General features: G+C 37.2%; 2 protein-coding genes across 2 annotated transcripts in view; one reads left to right on the top strand and one right to left on the bottom strand.

Annotated features, from left to right (window-relative positions):
- Window positions 1-9008, top strand: part of DYTN (dystrotelin) — a 73937-nt gene extending 64929 nt beyond the window's left edge. Inside the window, 1 exon segment of the mRNA XM_069573765.1 lies at window positions 8905-9008. Within this exon segment, the coding sequence (XP_069429866.1) occupies window positions 8905-9008 (104 nt within the window).
- A 2965-nt stretch (window positions 9009-11973) lies between these two features.
- FAM237A (family with sequence similarity 237 member A) lies at window positions 11974-16372 on the bottom strand. The gene is made up of 2 exons (XM_069578122.1): window positions 15961-16372; window positions 11974-12113 (listed from the first exon to the last, which is right to left on the bottom strand). Exons 1-2 carry the CDS (start codon window positions 16370-16372, stop codon window positions 11974-11976), a joined length of 552 nt encoding a protein of 183 aa, XP_069434223.1.
- Window positions 16373-18244: the final 1872 nt, after the last annotated feature.

Genomic DNA, 18244 nt, shown 5'->3' with positions numbered 1-18244 from the left:
GAAGTGATAAAGAGATTCAAGGGACTAGATCTGAGACAGAGTGCCTGAAGAACTATGGATGGAGGTTCGTGACATTATACAAGAGGCAGTGATGAAGACCATTCCCAAGAAAAAAAAAATGTAAAATGCCAAAATGGTTGTCTGAGGAGGCCTCACGAATAGCTGAGAAAAGAGAAGCTAAAGGCAAAGTAGAAAAAGAAAGATATATCTATTTGAATGCAGAGTTGCAAAGAACAGCACGGAGCGATGAGAGTCTTCCTCAGTGATCAGTGCAAAGAAACAGAGGAAAACAATAGAATGGGAAAGACTAGAGATCTCAAGGAAAAATTAGAGATACCAAGGAAATATTTCATGCAAAGGTGGGCACAATAAAGGACAGAAGTGCTATAGACCTAACAAAAGCAGAAAATATTAAGAAGAAGTGGCAAGAATACACAGAAGAACTATACAAAAAAGATCTTTCTGACCCAGATAACCATGATGGTGTGATCACTCATCTAGAGCCAGACATCCTGGAGTCTGAAGTCAGGTGGGTCTTAGGAAGCATCACTATGAACAAAGCTAGTGGATATAGTGGAATTACATTGAGCTATTTCAAATCCTAAAAGGTGATGCTATGAAAGTGCTGCACTCAATATGCCAGCAAACTTGGATAACTCAGCAGTGGCCACGGGACTGAAAAAGGTCAATTTTCATTCCGATCTCAAAAAAAGGCAATGCCAAAGAATGTTCAAACTACCACACAACTGCACTCATCTCACATGCTAGCAAAATAATGCTCAAAATTCTACAAGCTAGGCTTCAACAGTAGGTGAACCATGAACTTCCAGATGTTCAAGATGTATTTAGAAAAGGCAGAGGAACCAGAGATCAAATTGCCAGCATTTGTTGGATCACTGAAAAAGCAAGAGAGTTCCAGAAAAACATCTATTTCTGTTTTACTGATTATGCCAAAATCTTTGACTGTGTGGATCACAACAAACTGTGGGAAATTCTTTAAGAGATGGGAATACCAGACCACCTGACCTGCCTCCTGAGAAATCTGTATGCAGGTCAAGAAGCAACAGTTAGAATTGGACATGGAACAACAGACTGGTTCCAAATTGGGAAAGGAATCCGTCAAGGCTGCATATTGTCACCCTGCTTATTTAACTTATATGCAGAGTACATCATGAGAAATGCTGGGCTGGATGAAGCACAAGCTGCAATCAAGATTGCCGGAAGAAATATCAATAATGTCAGATATGCAGATGACACTGCCCTTATGGCAGAAATTTAAGGTGAACTCAAGAGCCCCTTGATGAAAGTGAAAGAGGAGAGTCAAAAAGTTCGCTTAAAACTCAACATTTAGAAAACTAAGATCATGGCATCTGGCCTCATCCCTTCATGGCAAATAGATGGGGAAGCAATGGAAACAGTGAGAGACTTTATTTTCTTGGGCTCCAAAGTCACTGCAGATATTGACTGCAGCCATGAAATTAGAAGATACTTGCTCCTTGGAAGAAAAGTATTGACCAACCTAGACAGCATATTAAAAAGCAGAGCCATTACTTTACCAACAAAGTTGGTCTAGTCAAAGCTATAATTTTTCCAGTAGTCACGTATGGATCTGAGATTTGGACTGTAATGAAAACTGAGTACTGAAGAATTGCTGCTCTTGAGCTGTGATGTTGGAGAAGACTCTTGAGAGTCCCTTGGACTGCAAGGAGATCCAAGCAGTCCATCCTAAAGGAAATCAGTCCTGAATGTTCATTGGAAGGACTGCTGCTGAAACTCCAATACTTTGGCCACCTGATGAGAAGAACTGACTCATTTGAAAAGACACTGATGCTGGGAAAGATTGGAAGCTGGAAGAGAAGGGGCTGACAGAGAATGAGATGGTTGGATGGTAGCACTGACTCGATGGACATGAGTTTGAGTAAACTCCAGGAGTTGGTGATGGACAAGGAAGCCTGGTGTGCTGCAGTCCATAAGGTCGCAAAGATTCGAACATGACTGAGCAACTGAACTGAGCTGACTGATCAGTTTGATATCTAAAAGTTCCATGAGTATTTTAAGTAGCTTTACCAAGGTCTATACATATAATTGGAGTTTCCCTGATAGTTCAGCTGGTAAAGAATCTGCCTGCAATGTAAGAGATCCCATTTCGATTTCTGGGTCAGTAAATTCCTCTGGAGAAGGGATAGGCTGCCCACTCCAGTATTCTTGGGTTTCCCTTATGGTTCAGATGGTAAAGAACCCACCTGCAATTTGTGAGACCTGGGTTTGATCCCTGGGTTGAGAAGATCCCCTGGAGGAGGGCATGGCAACTCATTTCAGTATTCTTGTCTGGAGAATCCCCATGGACAATGGAGCCTGGCAGGCTACAGTGCATGGTGTCACAAAGAGTTGGAAATGTCTGAGTAGCTAAGCACATACATATGAATGGAGGCTTCCCTGGTGATTCAGCAGTAAAGAATCAGCCTGCAATGCAGGAGACTCAGGAGGCAGACGTAGGGAAGATTCCCTGGAGAAGGAAATGGCAAACCACTTCAGTATTCTTGCCTGGGAAATCCCATAGACAGAGGAGCCTGGCAGGTTACAGTCCATGGGGTGTCAGAGTCAGACATGACAGCGATTAAACAGCAGCATATATATTGATATATCTATATATACACCCATCATTAGATCATTAAAAGGGAAATCATGAAAAGGCAAAGTTTATTTTTAAATTCTGATTATGCAATAATGTAAAAAGATATGATTAGCATTATCCAGTCTCGTAGATAATATAAAAAATATATATCTCAAAAAATTTACCTGTTTCCATTTACCGTAGCACCATTGAGATGCTTCTGCAGGAAGCATGCATTATTATAAAAACATGCTTATGATATTAACAGGAAAGTATACCTTTCCCTTTTTGTTGTTTTATTGCATTTTATACTTTGTGATAATTCAGCAAGTACTATCTCTAAGGTTTAAATTTATTGTTTTATTTCTTTTACATCAATTTAATTTCTTTGAGGTTTTTAAGCATAGGATCTATGTATATCTCCATGGCTACTTTTTAAATTTGTTTAACACTGCCATTCTTTACTCAAATGTTTCTTATTAAGTTTGTATCCTCATTTAGTGATATATTGAATATAATCCTATTTGTAAACTCAATTTAGCCATTGTTGATATGGATTATAAAAATACGCCCTGTAATTTGTACATAATCTATGCATGCCTACCAAAATCACACCAAATGTAATCAGAGACACAATGTGATAACCACACTTATGAAGATGTGGAAAGGCAAACAAACTGAATTAAGGTATTGGTCATTTTTATTTTATTTCTATCTCTGTTACAGATGCATCAGATAATAGCAGGAAGTATCTAATCATTTTACTGCCTTAATTTTTTATTTTTTATTTGAGAATTGTTAGAAAAACTGGAACGATGTATAGTTTGTAACATACTGATTTACTCAGACTATCAATATGTTCACTCAGTGTTGTGATTATCCTAGTAGCTGACTAGCCTTCTGAGTTGGAGCTTTGCTAAGAAATCAACATGTTTTGGAAATTAAGATGAACTTTATATGACTATATGACTCGGGCTTCCTGGATAGTGCTAGTGTAAAGAATACACCTGCCAGTGCAGGAGATGCAACAAAAATGGCAAGCTTCACGGTCAGCTTGGGCATAGTTGTTGACATAACTGAATAGAGTCATTCAGTATCAAGATCTAGGATAGCAGAATTTCAGGAGACTCTGAGAACTTACTGGGAAAGAAGAAGTGTATAGAAGGGTCTCCCCAAACCAATTTAAATTCCAAATGTTGGATTGAAAATCAGTGGGAAATGATTTGTTCAAACTTGCAGTAAAGAAATTAGATTTGAGAGAGCGTCTAACACTATTTTTATGGTGACCAAAAAAGGGCAGCATACTCTAGTCTTACTTTCTCATTAAATTATTTTCTTTTCATTTATGAGTGAAATTTCCTATGTAAATTTCTGAAATTCTTTCCTCTACTTCTCTTCCATCTCTCCTTGCCTTCTGTTTACCACAGCATGTTTCAAGGATGAGAAGGCAAGGCAAGGGAGTGATGATGGGGTTAGGAGGCGAGGTTAAGGGGGATGTGGGAGAATTATTCCATTTCCTTTTTTCCCCACCTGGAACTGTCATCTAAACTATTATTTTAAATAATCAGAAAATGAAGCTTGAACTTCAGCAGATTGTAGAAAAATAAAGAGCAGGGCTTAAGCAACACTGGATCTTTATCTCAAGTATTTAGAAAATAGACTTCTCAAAAGTAGCCATGAAGGTATACGTAGATATACTGCCTAGGAATCCTAAGAGTATGTACTGAAGTGTTGGTGAGTCTTTCTCTCTTTCTCTCTTACATATATACATGTACACACATATATGCATATATATGAAAATCCTTGATAGGAAATGGTACACGGAATTCTAGCATTAAGCTCCATGAAGGTAGAAAAAAATGCGTCTAGTTGGTTCATCATTCATTTATTCAACAAATGCTAATTGAACTTTATGTGCTAAGAGCTGTGTTGGATACTGGGCATTCATTTAGAAAGGGGTAGATTTCTGTTTTTACAAAACTGACATTATGTGGAAAATGACTTGAAGAAGGGCAAGAGTGTTTGTAAACAGACTGGATGAGAGCCTATTGTAGTCTAGGCAAGTGACAGTGGCTTAGCCTGGGTGGAAGTTTATATACTTATTACAATGAGGAAAGCTGGGAAAGCTGAGACAGAGGTCAACACATCAGGAGTTCTGTTTTGAACACATTAAATGTGAACTGCTTGGAAAGAACCAAATGGAAATATCAGAGGCAATCATCATGTACAATCTGGAGCTCAAGAGAGAGGTCTTAGTCCAGGGTAAATATTCAATATATATTGGTTTGCCTAATTAATTATTCTAGTAAGGAAAGCATGGGCTCAGTATTTCCATTGCCAGGATAGTAATACAGACTAGATAATCTAATATGTTTAAACCTCTGTGCCCATTATTTTGATAGCCTTCTCTCACATCCTTAATTCATTCACAGCCCAGATAGATTGTTAGTTACATTCAAGTGAATTATTTTCCCATTGCAATTTCCTCTGGACTGTTGCGTGACACAGTGGCAAAGAATCCACCTGCCAATGCAGGAGATGTAAGAGATATAGGTTTGATCTCTGGGTCAGGCAGATCACCTGCAGGAGGGCATGGTAACCTATTCCATGGTGAATTGCCTGGAGAGTTCCATGGACAGACGAGCCTGGCAGGCTACAGTCCATAGGGTCACAAAGAGTTGGACCCAACTGAAACAACTTAGCATGCACCCATGCACACTGATTTCATACTTGTTCCTGTTATAGGAAGGGGGACCCCTTCCAGGGCCCAAAAGTGGGCTCTTGTATAACACATGGAAGTGAATTGTCTGAGGAGACACACATGCTGACAAAGCAAGAGACTTAATTGGAAAAAGGTGCCCGGGCAGAGAGCAGGAGGGTAAAGGAACCCAGGAGAACTGCTCTGCCATATGGCTCACAGTCTTGGGTTTTATGGTGATGGGATTAGTTTCTGGGTTGTCTCTAGCCAATCATTCTGACTCAGGGTCCTTCCTGGTGGCACATGCATTGCTCAGTCAAGACGGATTCCAACAAGAAGGATTTTAGGAGGTGGTAGGACACGTCTCCTCTCCTTTTAATCATACCTGAACAGCCTTAATGTGCTCCTTTCCCAATTTGGAACCAGTCCATTGTTCCATGACCGGCTCTAACTGTTGCTTCTTAACCTGCACACAGGTTTCTGAAGAGGCAGGTAAGGTGTTCTGATATTCCCATCTCTTGAATTTCCCATAGTTTGTTGTAATCCACACAGTTGAAGGCTTTAGCATAGTCAATGAAGCAGAAGTAGATATTTCTCTGGAATTCCTTTGCTTTTTCTATGACCCAACAGATACTGGTGATTTAATCTCTGGTTCCTTGGCCTTTTCTAAGTCCAGCTTGTACATCTGGAAGTTCTCAGTTCACATACTGTTGAAGCCTAGCTTGAAGGATTTCGAGCATTACCTTGCTAGCATGTGAAATGAGCACAGCTGGGCAGTAGTTTGAACATTCTTTGGCACTGACCTTCTTTGGGGTTGGAATGAACCTTTTCCAGTCCTGTGGCCACTGCTGAGTTTTTCAAATTTGCTGGTGTATTGAGGGCAGCACTTTCACAGCATCATCTTTTAGGATTTGAAATAGCTCAGCTGGAATTCCATCACCTCCGCTAGCTTTGTTCACAGTGATGCTTCTTCCTAAGGCCCACTTGACTTCACACTCCAGGATGTCTGGCTCTAGGTGAATGGTCACACCATCATGGATATCCAAATCATTAAAGCTTTTTTCATACAGCTTTTCTATGTATCCTTGCCACCTCTCCTTAATATCTTCTGCTGCTGTTAGGTCCTTACCGTTTCTGTCCTTTATCGTGCTCATCCTTTCACAAAATATTCCCTTGATATCTCCAGTTTCCTTGAAGCAGTCTCTAGTCTTTCCTGTAACACTTTTTTCCTCTACTTCTTTGTACTGTTCATTTAATAAGGCCTTTTATCCCTGCTTGTTATTCCCTGGAACTCTGCATTCAACTGCGTATATCTTTTCCTTTCTCCCTTGCTTTTGCTTCTCTTCTTTCCTTAGCTATGTGTAAAGCCTCCTTAGACAACCACTTTGCCTTCTTGCATTTCTTTTTCTTTTGGATGGTTTTGGTCACTGCTTCCTGTACAATGTTATGAACTTCTGTCCATAATTCCTTATGCACTCTCTGTACCAGATCTAATCCCTTGAATCTATTTGTCACTTCTATTGTATAAACATAAAGGATTTAATTTAGGTCGTACTCAATTGGCCTAGTGATTTTCTGTACTTTCTTCACTTTAAGCCTGAAATTTGCAATAAGGAGCTGATGATGTGAGCCACAGTCAACTCTAGGTACATATCTTTGGCTATTTTAACGTTTCAAGGGACTGGAACTTAAAAAAAAAACCTAAATATTTTTTAAAAATGTATGAAATTGAATGTTGTTTCTCTATTCTTTATTACTGTATTTAAAGTTTTTATAACTATGGGTTGAGAAACAAAATATTCTAAAATAAGTTTGCCTCTGGACAAGATTTTATTTGGGCAATAGAATATTATTTATTCAAGGTTCTTGTAGTTCTGGAGCAGTGTTAGAGAATAAACAGTAAAAAAAAAAGGCATGAACCCTCTCCTCTTATGTTCAACAGAAAACAGCACAGATGGAGCCAAAATAAATCACGTAACTAAAGTGTATAACTAACAAAATAAGCCTTTCCAAGTTTTTGTTTCCTGCGATCTTATTTTTATTAATTACACAAACAATATTATGCAACATGCTCATCGTAAAATTAAAATGACCAAGTGCACATACCTTTTAAAAATGAATTCACCATCATGACCTGACACCTGTTTCTCAGAAGTAAACACTGTTGGCAGTTTAGTGAATTTTTCTTCAGACTTTTTTTCTTTGCATTTATGTGTCTCTCTTTTCTTAACATAAATTAGATTGTACTTGTTTTTGCTCTTTTCACTTGCCAATATACCTTAGACATTGAGCTATGTCATTTTTAAAGTGCTACATAATATCCAAGGGTATAAATATACAATAATTTACTTATTGGTGTGTAATTAAGTTGCTCTCAATTTTTTATTAGCATAAGAATGTTTTGGTGAGTATCCTTATGGCGTATATATTTGTACTCATATGTAAATATGTTTGTAGGATCAATTCCTAGAAGTGGAACTTTTAGCTTAAAAGTTATGCATATCCATTTTTTGGTTGATAATTGCCAAACTGAAGATCTTTCTAGAGCACGATTCCTATTACAATAGATCATAGGGGACCACTCAAACCATTAATCAGTAACTCTAGAGCAGAGGTCTCAAAGCATCGTCCCTAGGCCAGCATCAGTATCACCCAGGAACCTATCAGGAACATAATTTCTTGGGTCCCATCCCCGATATGCTATAGCAGTCTGAGTTCTCCAGAACTGATGTCTCCTTTTGAGTCCAAAAGCAGGAGAAAATTGATGTCTCCGCTGGAAAACAATCAGGCAGAAGGAATTCTCTTACTCAGACCTTTTCTATTCAAGCCTTCAATTGATTGGATGAGTTCTATCCACCTAATTAGGGAGGGCACTCTGCTCTGCTCAGTCTACTCATTTAAATGTTAACCTCATCCAGAAACACCTGCACAGATACACGCAGAAAAATATTTTACTAAATATCCAAGCACCACAGTCTATTCAAATTGACACATAAAATTAACCCTCATATATACTGAATCTGAACCCTGAACCTGCGACCTAGCAATCTGTTTTAATACTCTCCAGGTGATTTTAGGTTTTCCTTGGTGGCTCAGTTGGTAAAGAATCTGCCTGCAGTGCAGGAGACCCAGCTTCAATCCCTGGGTCAGAAAGATCCCCTGGAGAAGGAAATGGCAACCAACTCCAGTATTCTTGTTTGGAGAATTCCACAGATGGGGAGACTAGCAGGCTACAGTCCATGTGATCATAAAGAGTCAGAAATGGCTGAGCAACTAACACAACAAACAAAGATGATTTCAACATACACCAGACTTTGAAAACTGCTGCTCAAGAGTGGGCTTTCTGGCTACTCAGAATTTTGCTTGAACCTATGGGAAAATTCTCTTTAAGAACCACAACTTGTCTCGATTGGTAACTGATCATGGTAAATGATACCCATCTCATTTGCAGGCTAGCTTAGAGAAAGAGCATTGCCACCAGGAACTGAAGAGAGATGGATTTTAGTTCTTCTCTGTGCTAGAACTTTATTAAGATCAGTTTAAGGACCTACAGGTGCTTTCTCTGAAGGACTTTCTTGTTTGTTGATTTCAGACCTGCAATCTTCAGTAAACCTGGACCTATATTGTGGAGCTGAGCGAGTGTGCAGGGCCTTCTCTGCCCTTATTGATCAGATTACCTTGACCAACCTGAAGTGAAAAGGAACCCAGATACCAAGGCCCCTTAAGGTGATCACAAAACGTGTTTTCAAAATCTGTACTGACCGCACGAAACCTCTTTCTTGATAGTCTGGTGTGAAGCATGATGAAAATTTATTTTTTTAACCTCTCTACTCTTGTGTCTTAGTTCTTCAGAGTAAAGCCTTGGGAGTGAGGATGGGTAGAGGGAAATGGAAAGAAGCAGCAATTAAAATCTACTTGTGCTGTGCTTCCAATACAGGCCCTTTCTTTGAATACATTGGTAGTCGTATTCAAGTGTGTGGTCTACAGGAATTTGTGCAACTATCTTCTTGAATATCTAAATTTTCGAATTGATGACATGATTTTCTGTCCAGATGCTTCTGCTGGAGAACAGGCGTGGCAAAGAACAAAACACACACACATGGGTGCCTGCAGAACTGGTCAGATCTGAATAAACCAGATTCTACCAGTGTCAGTTCTCCGGTTGTTATTGTACTATGGTCATGCAAGATGTTACTATGGAGGGAACCCGGATGAAGGGTAAATAGGATGTCTCTGTATTAGCTCTTACAATGTGTATGTCTCAGCAATTATCTCAGAATAAATTTATTTTAAAAACCATAAATGTTTCTCACTAAAATCTCACATTCAATGAATTTGATCAAAGGACTTGTGTGCTTCCCTCCTCTGTGTGTATGATTAGGGTATTTAACTGAATAAAGTTCAAAGTAGTAGCTAACATTTTTTTTAATTGGGAGAGTGTTTAGCTTCTACACACCATATATATACTAGCTCATTTAAACCTCACCACAAACCTAGTAAATAGATATCTCATTTTATAAGAAAATTAAGGCACAAAGATGGTCAGTAACTTGTCCTAAGTCGTTTGGTCACTACTTGATGAAGTTGAGGTTCGAACCCAGCTCTTGAGCCTGTACTCCAACCACTGCTTTCAACTTTCAATAAAAATAGCTTTGGTTCCATTATTTCACCTATTGTCTGGATGTGCAGTTTGTCTTACATTTAGAGAGACTGTGTGCTCTTTTTCATATGATCCATAACTTCTAGTAATGTTTCCAAAGTGAAATAATGTCCAGCTGGGTAGGGTTAGGACTATGTTACTCCTGTTCAAACATCCTAATCTTTTTGAATTTGCTTTTCAGCCTAACATGAGGGTTTTTGGGGTTTTTTTTGGTTTTGTTATTCAGCATATTCACTCTTTCTTACTTCCTCCCATCTTGTTCCTTACAAGTTTGATAAGGATGCCCCAGAGCACCAGTCAGCAAACTACAGCCCAAGGGTCAAATCTGCCTACTGCCAGTTTTGTACTGGCTGTGAATGAAGAGAGGTTATTACATTAAAAAAAAATAATAATTGGAAAAGGTCAAATGAAGAATAATGTTTTCTAACACTTGAAAATGACTTGGAGTCAGATTTCAGTGTCCACAAGCAAAGTTTTATTGGAACACTGCCATGTTCATGTATTTACATGTTGTCTACAGCTGCTTGCATTCTACAAAGACAGAATTGATTAATTGCACCAGAGACTAGATGGCTCACAAAGCATCAGAAAAACTTGGCAGCCCCTCTCATGTAGTACCGAGGTGTAGGAGGAGTAAGGGGCAAGCCTTGCAAGAATGGCATCTCTTCAACGATGTGTAACAGATAATGAGTTTATGTGATACTTTTTAAGAAATTGATTGCTTCATTAGTGAAAGTAGCACAAAGGCAAATCCACGACCCTCTGTAGAAATGGTAGTCAAAGAATGGCAGCTCTTAATGTGCTCATTCTTCTAATCAAGTTAAAGCTGAGGCTGGTTCCTGTTTTCACTTCCTTCCCCAGACTTTGGTGAATCTTCAGATGCAGCTATATCTTCTAATATTAACCCTTTGGGTAAGATTTATCATTTAAGGAGGCCCTAAACCTTAAGTGAAAACACTTATGGATCTAGGAAAGCAAGTGAATTGCTAACATAGCTGAAATTCAAACTGGTTTTCAACCATCAGTTATAATAGTCAGAAATGACTGGCGAGATGAGCATAATTAGAGATAAAAATAGCATTGTGTCTGGAACTCAAATAAATTTGCTAATTGGACTTCTTTGTGATGAACCTTATTCAGGCCTGGTCATTTTGAGGAAAAATATTTTTATGGGTTCTTTTCTTATAATGCTTTTTTAATTTTTAGTTTGTTTTTCAAAGCAAAGTGTTATCAATTATAGTCTTAATATTTAATCCAATAGAAAATATACTAATTGGAGAAAAAATTTATACTTACTGCTATTTTGTTAGAGTTTGGATTATCATTAACGGTAACACTGAATGTTGAAATAAAAAGACTTCAGTAACGTTACTTGGGGTCCAGAGCTTTTATTAATTTTGTTTCTGTTAGTAGAATGCTTTATTTTCCAGTTGTTTCATTTTGTTTTTTGCATCACTCAGTTCAAAATATTAAAAAATATTCTTTCAAACAAGATTCAGGTAATTAGTAAGCATAGTCTCATATGCCTGTGCATAAGTAATTCAGTGATTGATGTCTTTGAAGCCATGCAGTGTATTCAAATTAAGTGTCTAGCACTCTAGTTCATTAACAATGTTAATACCCCAAAACAATGACCAAAATGAATACAAAGAATCTGAGTAGACCCATCCAAACCCCTCCAGCATTCTTGCCTGGAGAATCCCATGGACAGAGGAGTCTGGGGGCTACAGTCCATTGGGTCGCAAAGAGTCAGACTAAACTAAGCAACTTAGCATGCACAGGTCCTCTCATTCAGACAGTGGGATGATCTGACAGCAGTGTCACCATTTGAAGGAATGTGCTAGAAGCCTAAAAGAATGAAGCTAAGTACTCTGAGACAATGTGGCTTAATATTTATCTTTTTATACTCCCACCATTTCAAGTAAATGAATGATCAATAGTCAAGAAAAATATATATATATTTGTTTAAATGCCAAGATGTGTGTAGCTCTGAGGTTAGATTTACTTTCTCTTTATTTCCAGGCCACTGGTCGCTTTTCCAATGAACTTCGATCTGCTCCTATGCACATGCATGCTTATCAAGTCTTCAATCAACTCTTTCTTCTTTAGGGAAGGGTTTCTTGGTTGTTGAGAATAGGCACCTGGAAGTAGAGAAAAGGAACAAATCATTAGATCACCAAAATATTTTCGGGCTGATTAAACATCAATGACTTGGTTTTACAAAGAAAGTTTTCTGCCACTCTACTATTTCTGCCACTCTGCAATTAAGATTCTGCATAAATTTATTGCAGAGGTATATGTGTAAATTTTTGTTTATGCAAAATTTTGTGTCCTATAAGGTTTAATTATGTAATATGAATTAAGTAGATTATAAGAAATATATTTCCTATTGGATTAAGATGTATTAAAATATACTCTTCTGACTAGAAAAGTTTGAAATTGTTATATAATATAAAATTTAAAAAACTTTAAACCATTCATAGTATAATCTTCCAAAGAGAATCATAATTTTATGCATATATACTTTATGCCATAATTTAATTTACCATTACCCAACTTGGGACATTTAGATTATTTCCAATTTTCTTTTACTATAAATAATATTTGCAATGAAGAACCTTGTACTGCAAAGTTGACTACAGCTCTGAATGTTTCTTTAGAAAGATTTCTAGATAAGTAATTTCTGAATATGCTACTTATAAAATTTCTTATCGTGAGTAAAGTAGAAAATCAAGCCTTTGTCAATCTAATTTGTATTTCTAAAGCATTGTTTTGTCTTCTGCTTAGTGTTTAAAAAATAAGAGCACTATGAACATTTGTCAGCTAGACACCAACTGCAAACATCATCAAATTATAAACCTAAATGTTAATTTTCATGTCAAAGAGGAAAGCAAAGACTCACAATTTTTCTAGACCATCCAAACTACCAAGCTCAGGAAGGCAAGTTTTTCTGCTCCTCTTAGGGGCAGAGCAAGATTTGCTGAAGCAAGAAATCATCACTTTTGATACATACAAGGATATGCGTAAAAATCCTTTCATTTGTATTGAAGCCTTTATGAACCCATAAGTTAACCTCAACTCTGTTATTTTCTACTTGGGAGACATTATCAGCTTACACTTTTCCTAAATCAATTTATCATTTTCTCTCTCATTCTCTCTGCCTCTCTGCCTACACAGAATCCATCATAATTTAGTACTTAAGACTGGGTATAACCTCTTCAGTCTTCTGAATATTTCAACATTCAGTTATTAGCTTGTATTTTTCTAGACAAATTAATGATGCCCTTTTAAGTCTTTTCTCAAACAATGATATCTTCAGTTCTCAGAATTTTGGCAATTCTCATTTCTGGATCACCTCTGTTCCTGCTTATCATTGTTATAAAGCACCGCAGTGTCTAGCTCATCACTAAGCTCAGGAAGTTATCCTTGGAGTAAAAAGCTCTTTCAGATTCTTTCTATAGGTAAATCCATGCTTTTCATACATTTATTTTTTATAAGGTTACAGAACATCAGAACATAGAACCTTAAGAGACATTATAGGTCTTCTAAATTTTTCCATATCCCTCTTTTTCAGATGAAAAAACTAAGAGTTAAATAAGTCAATTAGCTTGCCCAAGTTTATATAGCTATTTGATATCTCTTGTTTTTGTATTTCCTGACTCAATATTAACAAATAAATTAACATACAAAGTTATATAGGAGTTCTGTGTTTTTAATAAGGCATGATTCATTGCAACATTATTCAAGTGTATTTAAACTATTTAACTTGAAGCCATCAAAATAGCAAGAACCTTTTTGTGTATTATGGAGACACTTATTTTAGTTCTCTTCTGCTCTGGTGATGTAATTTTCCTAAGAACTATGGGGACAAACACCTCTTCACTCTCACCCCATCCCAACCTGATAGAATATTAATTCCCTGGGGACAAAAGGAAAAATTAGTGGAGAATCTGTGCAGGTACATCCAGAGTCTCCTTGAGCCACTAGAGATTTAATCAGGCCTCTTGAGATAAAATCTCGATGTTCCCACAACTATTTAGCTTTAAAACATGGTGTCTCCTTGACCCAAGACCCTCTTTGACTGTGACTATACAGTACAAATGGAAAGTCTTACTTCCTGGTATGCAACAATTGTTTATGTCAAACATTAAAATAACTTCAATAAAGTACGATGTTTAGTCCTACTGCTTGCAAAGTTTTCAGACCAGCTGGGTCAATAGCATCTCTATAGCGAGATGAAGGAAGTGAGTTCCAATGCTGAAGACACATCCATTAGATTTTTTTAAAGATAAAAATGTTGAAGTGTACTCAGAAAATTACACGTAGTCTCAGGCTATTTTGATAGCCTATTGCAAACAAGCAAACTGAAACCATTTTTTGAGATTCTATGTATATATACATGATTATAATATAGAATTATAGTATATAATATATAAGTAGTTATAATATAATTATATGTGACATATTTATAGATTATTTTCATGTTAAGTTGAACACAAATATTATTATTTTCATTTATTCTATAGATAAAGTAATTCAAAGTGAGTATAAAATGCAAAACCAAGAAATACTGGTAGTAATTTGAGTACAACAGCTATATAGCATAAGAGTGATGGGATAAAAAGTCTACAGTACACATGAAGAAAATATACAGTGCTTACTAATGTCACTATCTCGGCAGCCTCTGTTCAAAATATTTTTAAAATATTGGCAACCAACATTTATAGACACTAATTTTGTACTTCTGCTTTAGTAACTAAGCTGGTGAAAGAATATTTCCTCTAGGTGACAATATTTCCTCTAAGTGACAATAACACTTGCCAAAACAATAAATTTATGTATAAATAATACCAGTGGATTATCTGGTTTTATGGGTCAGTTAATCATATCTTTTGTTAGTGAGATTAAAACAAATTAAATATTTAAAGGTTCTCCAATATCTTGAGAAAAGATTTATCTAGAACTATCACTGTTAATTGCTATTTTAATAGATTTTTCCATTTTACAATTATATAACAATTCTCACAACAAAATGTACAAATAAAAAATTATTTTATTCTTTAGTTTTCCACTACTTCATAAACAGTTACTACCACTCGAACAGCCCTTGTTGCAAGCTTTAGAAGCTCATTGGTTGAAAACAACACAGGAAAAGGAACAAAAACAGTATGAATAAGGCTAAGTTACCTCTCAGCTTACTCACAGTGCTTCATTCACCCTCATTCTAATTCTATAAAGGAAATTTTTTTCTAGTGCCCCCAGAGAAGACTGATATATATAAGACTGAAGACTAATATATATTCAAATATTACATATTTGAATATATATTTATTCAATGAAAAATCTAAATTTGTAGGAAGTCCCAGATTTTTAAAAATTAATTACTCAGCTTGCTTGAAGTTAATTACTTATTTGAGATTTGTTCAGAAAACAAGGAAGAGTGAATTTGCAAGCCAGATGATTTTTCTACCATTTATATCATCAACTAAGTAAATCTCAAGGAGTCCTCCCATTTATATGAAAACATTTGGGTTATTTTTTTATTTAAAAGGGGTAAGAGCTTGTGTGCTGTAGGTGTTCCTCAGGCTTATGTTCAAATCTTCCTGATTCCATAGCAAGTAAACACAGGTTATGACTACCAATGTTCAGCCTAACTGAAAAAAAATGTAAATTTTGGGGCATCCCTTTATACCTTGATATTGTGTTTTAGGAATCATATCTTTTCTTACTTGTCTATCTGATTCTTCTTTGCTGCTATTTACCAGAAGTATGAAGATGAGGACAATATGTTGATTTTTAAAAAGCTACTGCAAATTACAAAAGGAAGTGTTATGTATCTTCCTATCATTTGTGTGTTCTTTAGGTTCACCCCCAAGAAGACAATGTGTGGCAATGGATTCCTCTATAGCCATTTCCCTGTTCCTCACAATTCAGCACATTCATACTTGGTTGACCCTTTCAAGAGACATGGGGCCTGGGGTTGACCACCTTTTTTTCTCCCTGTGTGCTGTGGATGCACTGCTGAGATCTTCACTTCCTCTCCAGTCAATTGTCTTCTTCCTAAGCCGTGGTTTCTGGAGAGAACACAGTCCACATAGATGTCCCAGAAGAGTTGGGCCAGATCCCAAAACAATGCCCCATGCTGCAAGTTTTCAGATGACTTCAGGTAGATCATAAAATCCCAGAAACCTGAAACAGTGTTGGAGATTCGAGGCTTCCACATTTCCAGGAGGAGCACTGAAGAAGATTCCCAGCACTGAGGATCAGCTTGGTTAAGAGCCAGCAGATCTGTCTGGCTATGACAGAAGAAAGGAGACACACAGCACATTCCCACAATGAGCAGGGAGCAGGTGAGATTCAAGGGGTGGTAGATCTTTCCTCTGTTTCCAGGATCGGCCATGACCTTGAAACTGCACAAGATGGAAATATTTCATATGAGTCCCTACTTGTGCTCTGCTCAGTAAAGAAAATAATTATGTCCTTTAAGAACCTTGGTGCCAGCAATGGAAACATACCAGTATCTCTAGGAAAAGGCTTATCTTACCTCCCACAAGCCCCACTTTATCTAAAATGAAGCATTGTCAAGCCAGGTAGCCTAAAACAATGATATTTAGATTAAGAAAGATTTATTCCTAAAAAATGCTCCTTTGTAAGATAAATAAAGCTGTTTTTCCCTAGTACTGAGAAATATAGTTTAAAGGAGTATTAAGTGAAATTTTTCAGTCCTGCTACATGGCTTTATTATTTTATAGTACCATAATTTAGCCTAGCTATCCTAAATCAAGACTCCCACACAATTAAGGATTTGAACATATTTTACCCTGAATGCTTTCCTATTCTGGTTCCTTTCATTATTAAAAAAGGCATATGAATTGTAAAATGTTATAAATAAAAATAAACACAAGACAGTGTGTTAAAAGTATGGGATATATACTTATCTATATACTTATAATACTTATATATATTCAACTGATTAGAATTAATAAACAAATATTGTTCAATTAATTTTACAAACATCTAAAATATTCTGTAATTTTTACATAATTTTCACAAAAATGGTATTTTCTCATTTTTCTCTTCTTGCTATAAATCTCAAGTATTTTAACAAAAATTATTTGTCCCTTGTTCAACTTTTCTGGTTTTCAAAGCCTGTTGCAATAAAACCAAGACATCCTTACACACTTTGAAATTGCTTTTAACTTCAGACAAGTCCAGTGAGAAATGATGTACTTAACGTAATAATTTGTCCCTGAAAATGGCTTTCTGAGTCTTCACAGACTATATCACACTTAACCCTAAAGAAAAAGCAGGAGATTATATACAGCTCACTTTCACTTTTACCTTATATTTCCAAATCTTCTAGATGTTAGTATCATGAAGGCAAGCCAGGCACAGCTCATGGGAATTGTCTTGAGGATATGTCTATATTAGAATGCTTAATGATAACACCATAAGATGAATCTTTCTCTTCTGTATAACAGCAAAACATGTTGTTTAGTCACTAAGTCGTATCCGACTTTTTATGATCCCATAGACTGTAGCCCACCATGCTCCTCTGACCATGGAATTTCCCAGAGGCAAGAATACTGGAGTGGGTTATTTCTTTCTCCGGGGGATCTCCTTTAAATCAATATTTCAGAAACTGTCTTTGAATAGACACATTCCTGAAGAGGCATATTGAGATACAAAGCTATTCAAAAACATTGCCTCTGTATTTCAGATTATTTACACAGGATATTGACATGAACAAAATCAAACTCTTCTGAACTAAAATATTAAAGCCCAGGAGATGCAAAGTTAGTTTTTCCTTAGTTAAAACTGTGTCAATGCTAAGTTTATCGGAAGACCAAGGGCGGGACACTGTCCAGGGTGCTGAAGTTGGCGAATCCGGGATTCGCTGTCTGCTGGCGCCACAGAGCTCACCTCGGCTTCTTCGTGTTCCCTTCCCTTTCGAGTCTTCCCCTAGCCTGGAAGTTCCCCAACCCTGGGGTCCTGCGTCTGTCTTGCTACAAGTCTCGCGGGGTGCTCCCCACGTCTTGATCCTGAACCTGGTTCTACCGTCTCTCCCTCCTCAGGGCGGAGCTGCCTGGGACACTTGCTGTCTTTTGTGCCCCACGAGACTCCTTACTCCGCGGCTTTACTCCCAGGCGGCAGAAGGCGCCCCTTCTCACTTACCTTTGCAGCCCTCTCTGGATTCCTCAGAGTGCGTGGAGAGGAAATGCTCAGACTGCTCCCCGAGCAAGCGACAGTCCCCAGCTTCGGCGTCCTGATG

This window comes from Ovis canadensis, chromosome 2 (assembly GCF_042477335.2).
Source record: "Ovis canadensis isolate MfBH-ARS-UI-01 breed Bighorn chromosome 2, ARS-UI_OviCan_v2, whole genome shotgun sequence".
Lineage (NCBI taxonomy): Eukaryota > Metazoa > Chordata > Mammalia > Artiodactyla > Bovidae > Ovis > Ovis canadensis.
Note: the sequence above shows the minus strand (reverse complement) of the source record. Positions and strands in the feature narration are given on the sequence as shown.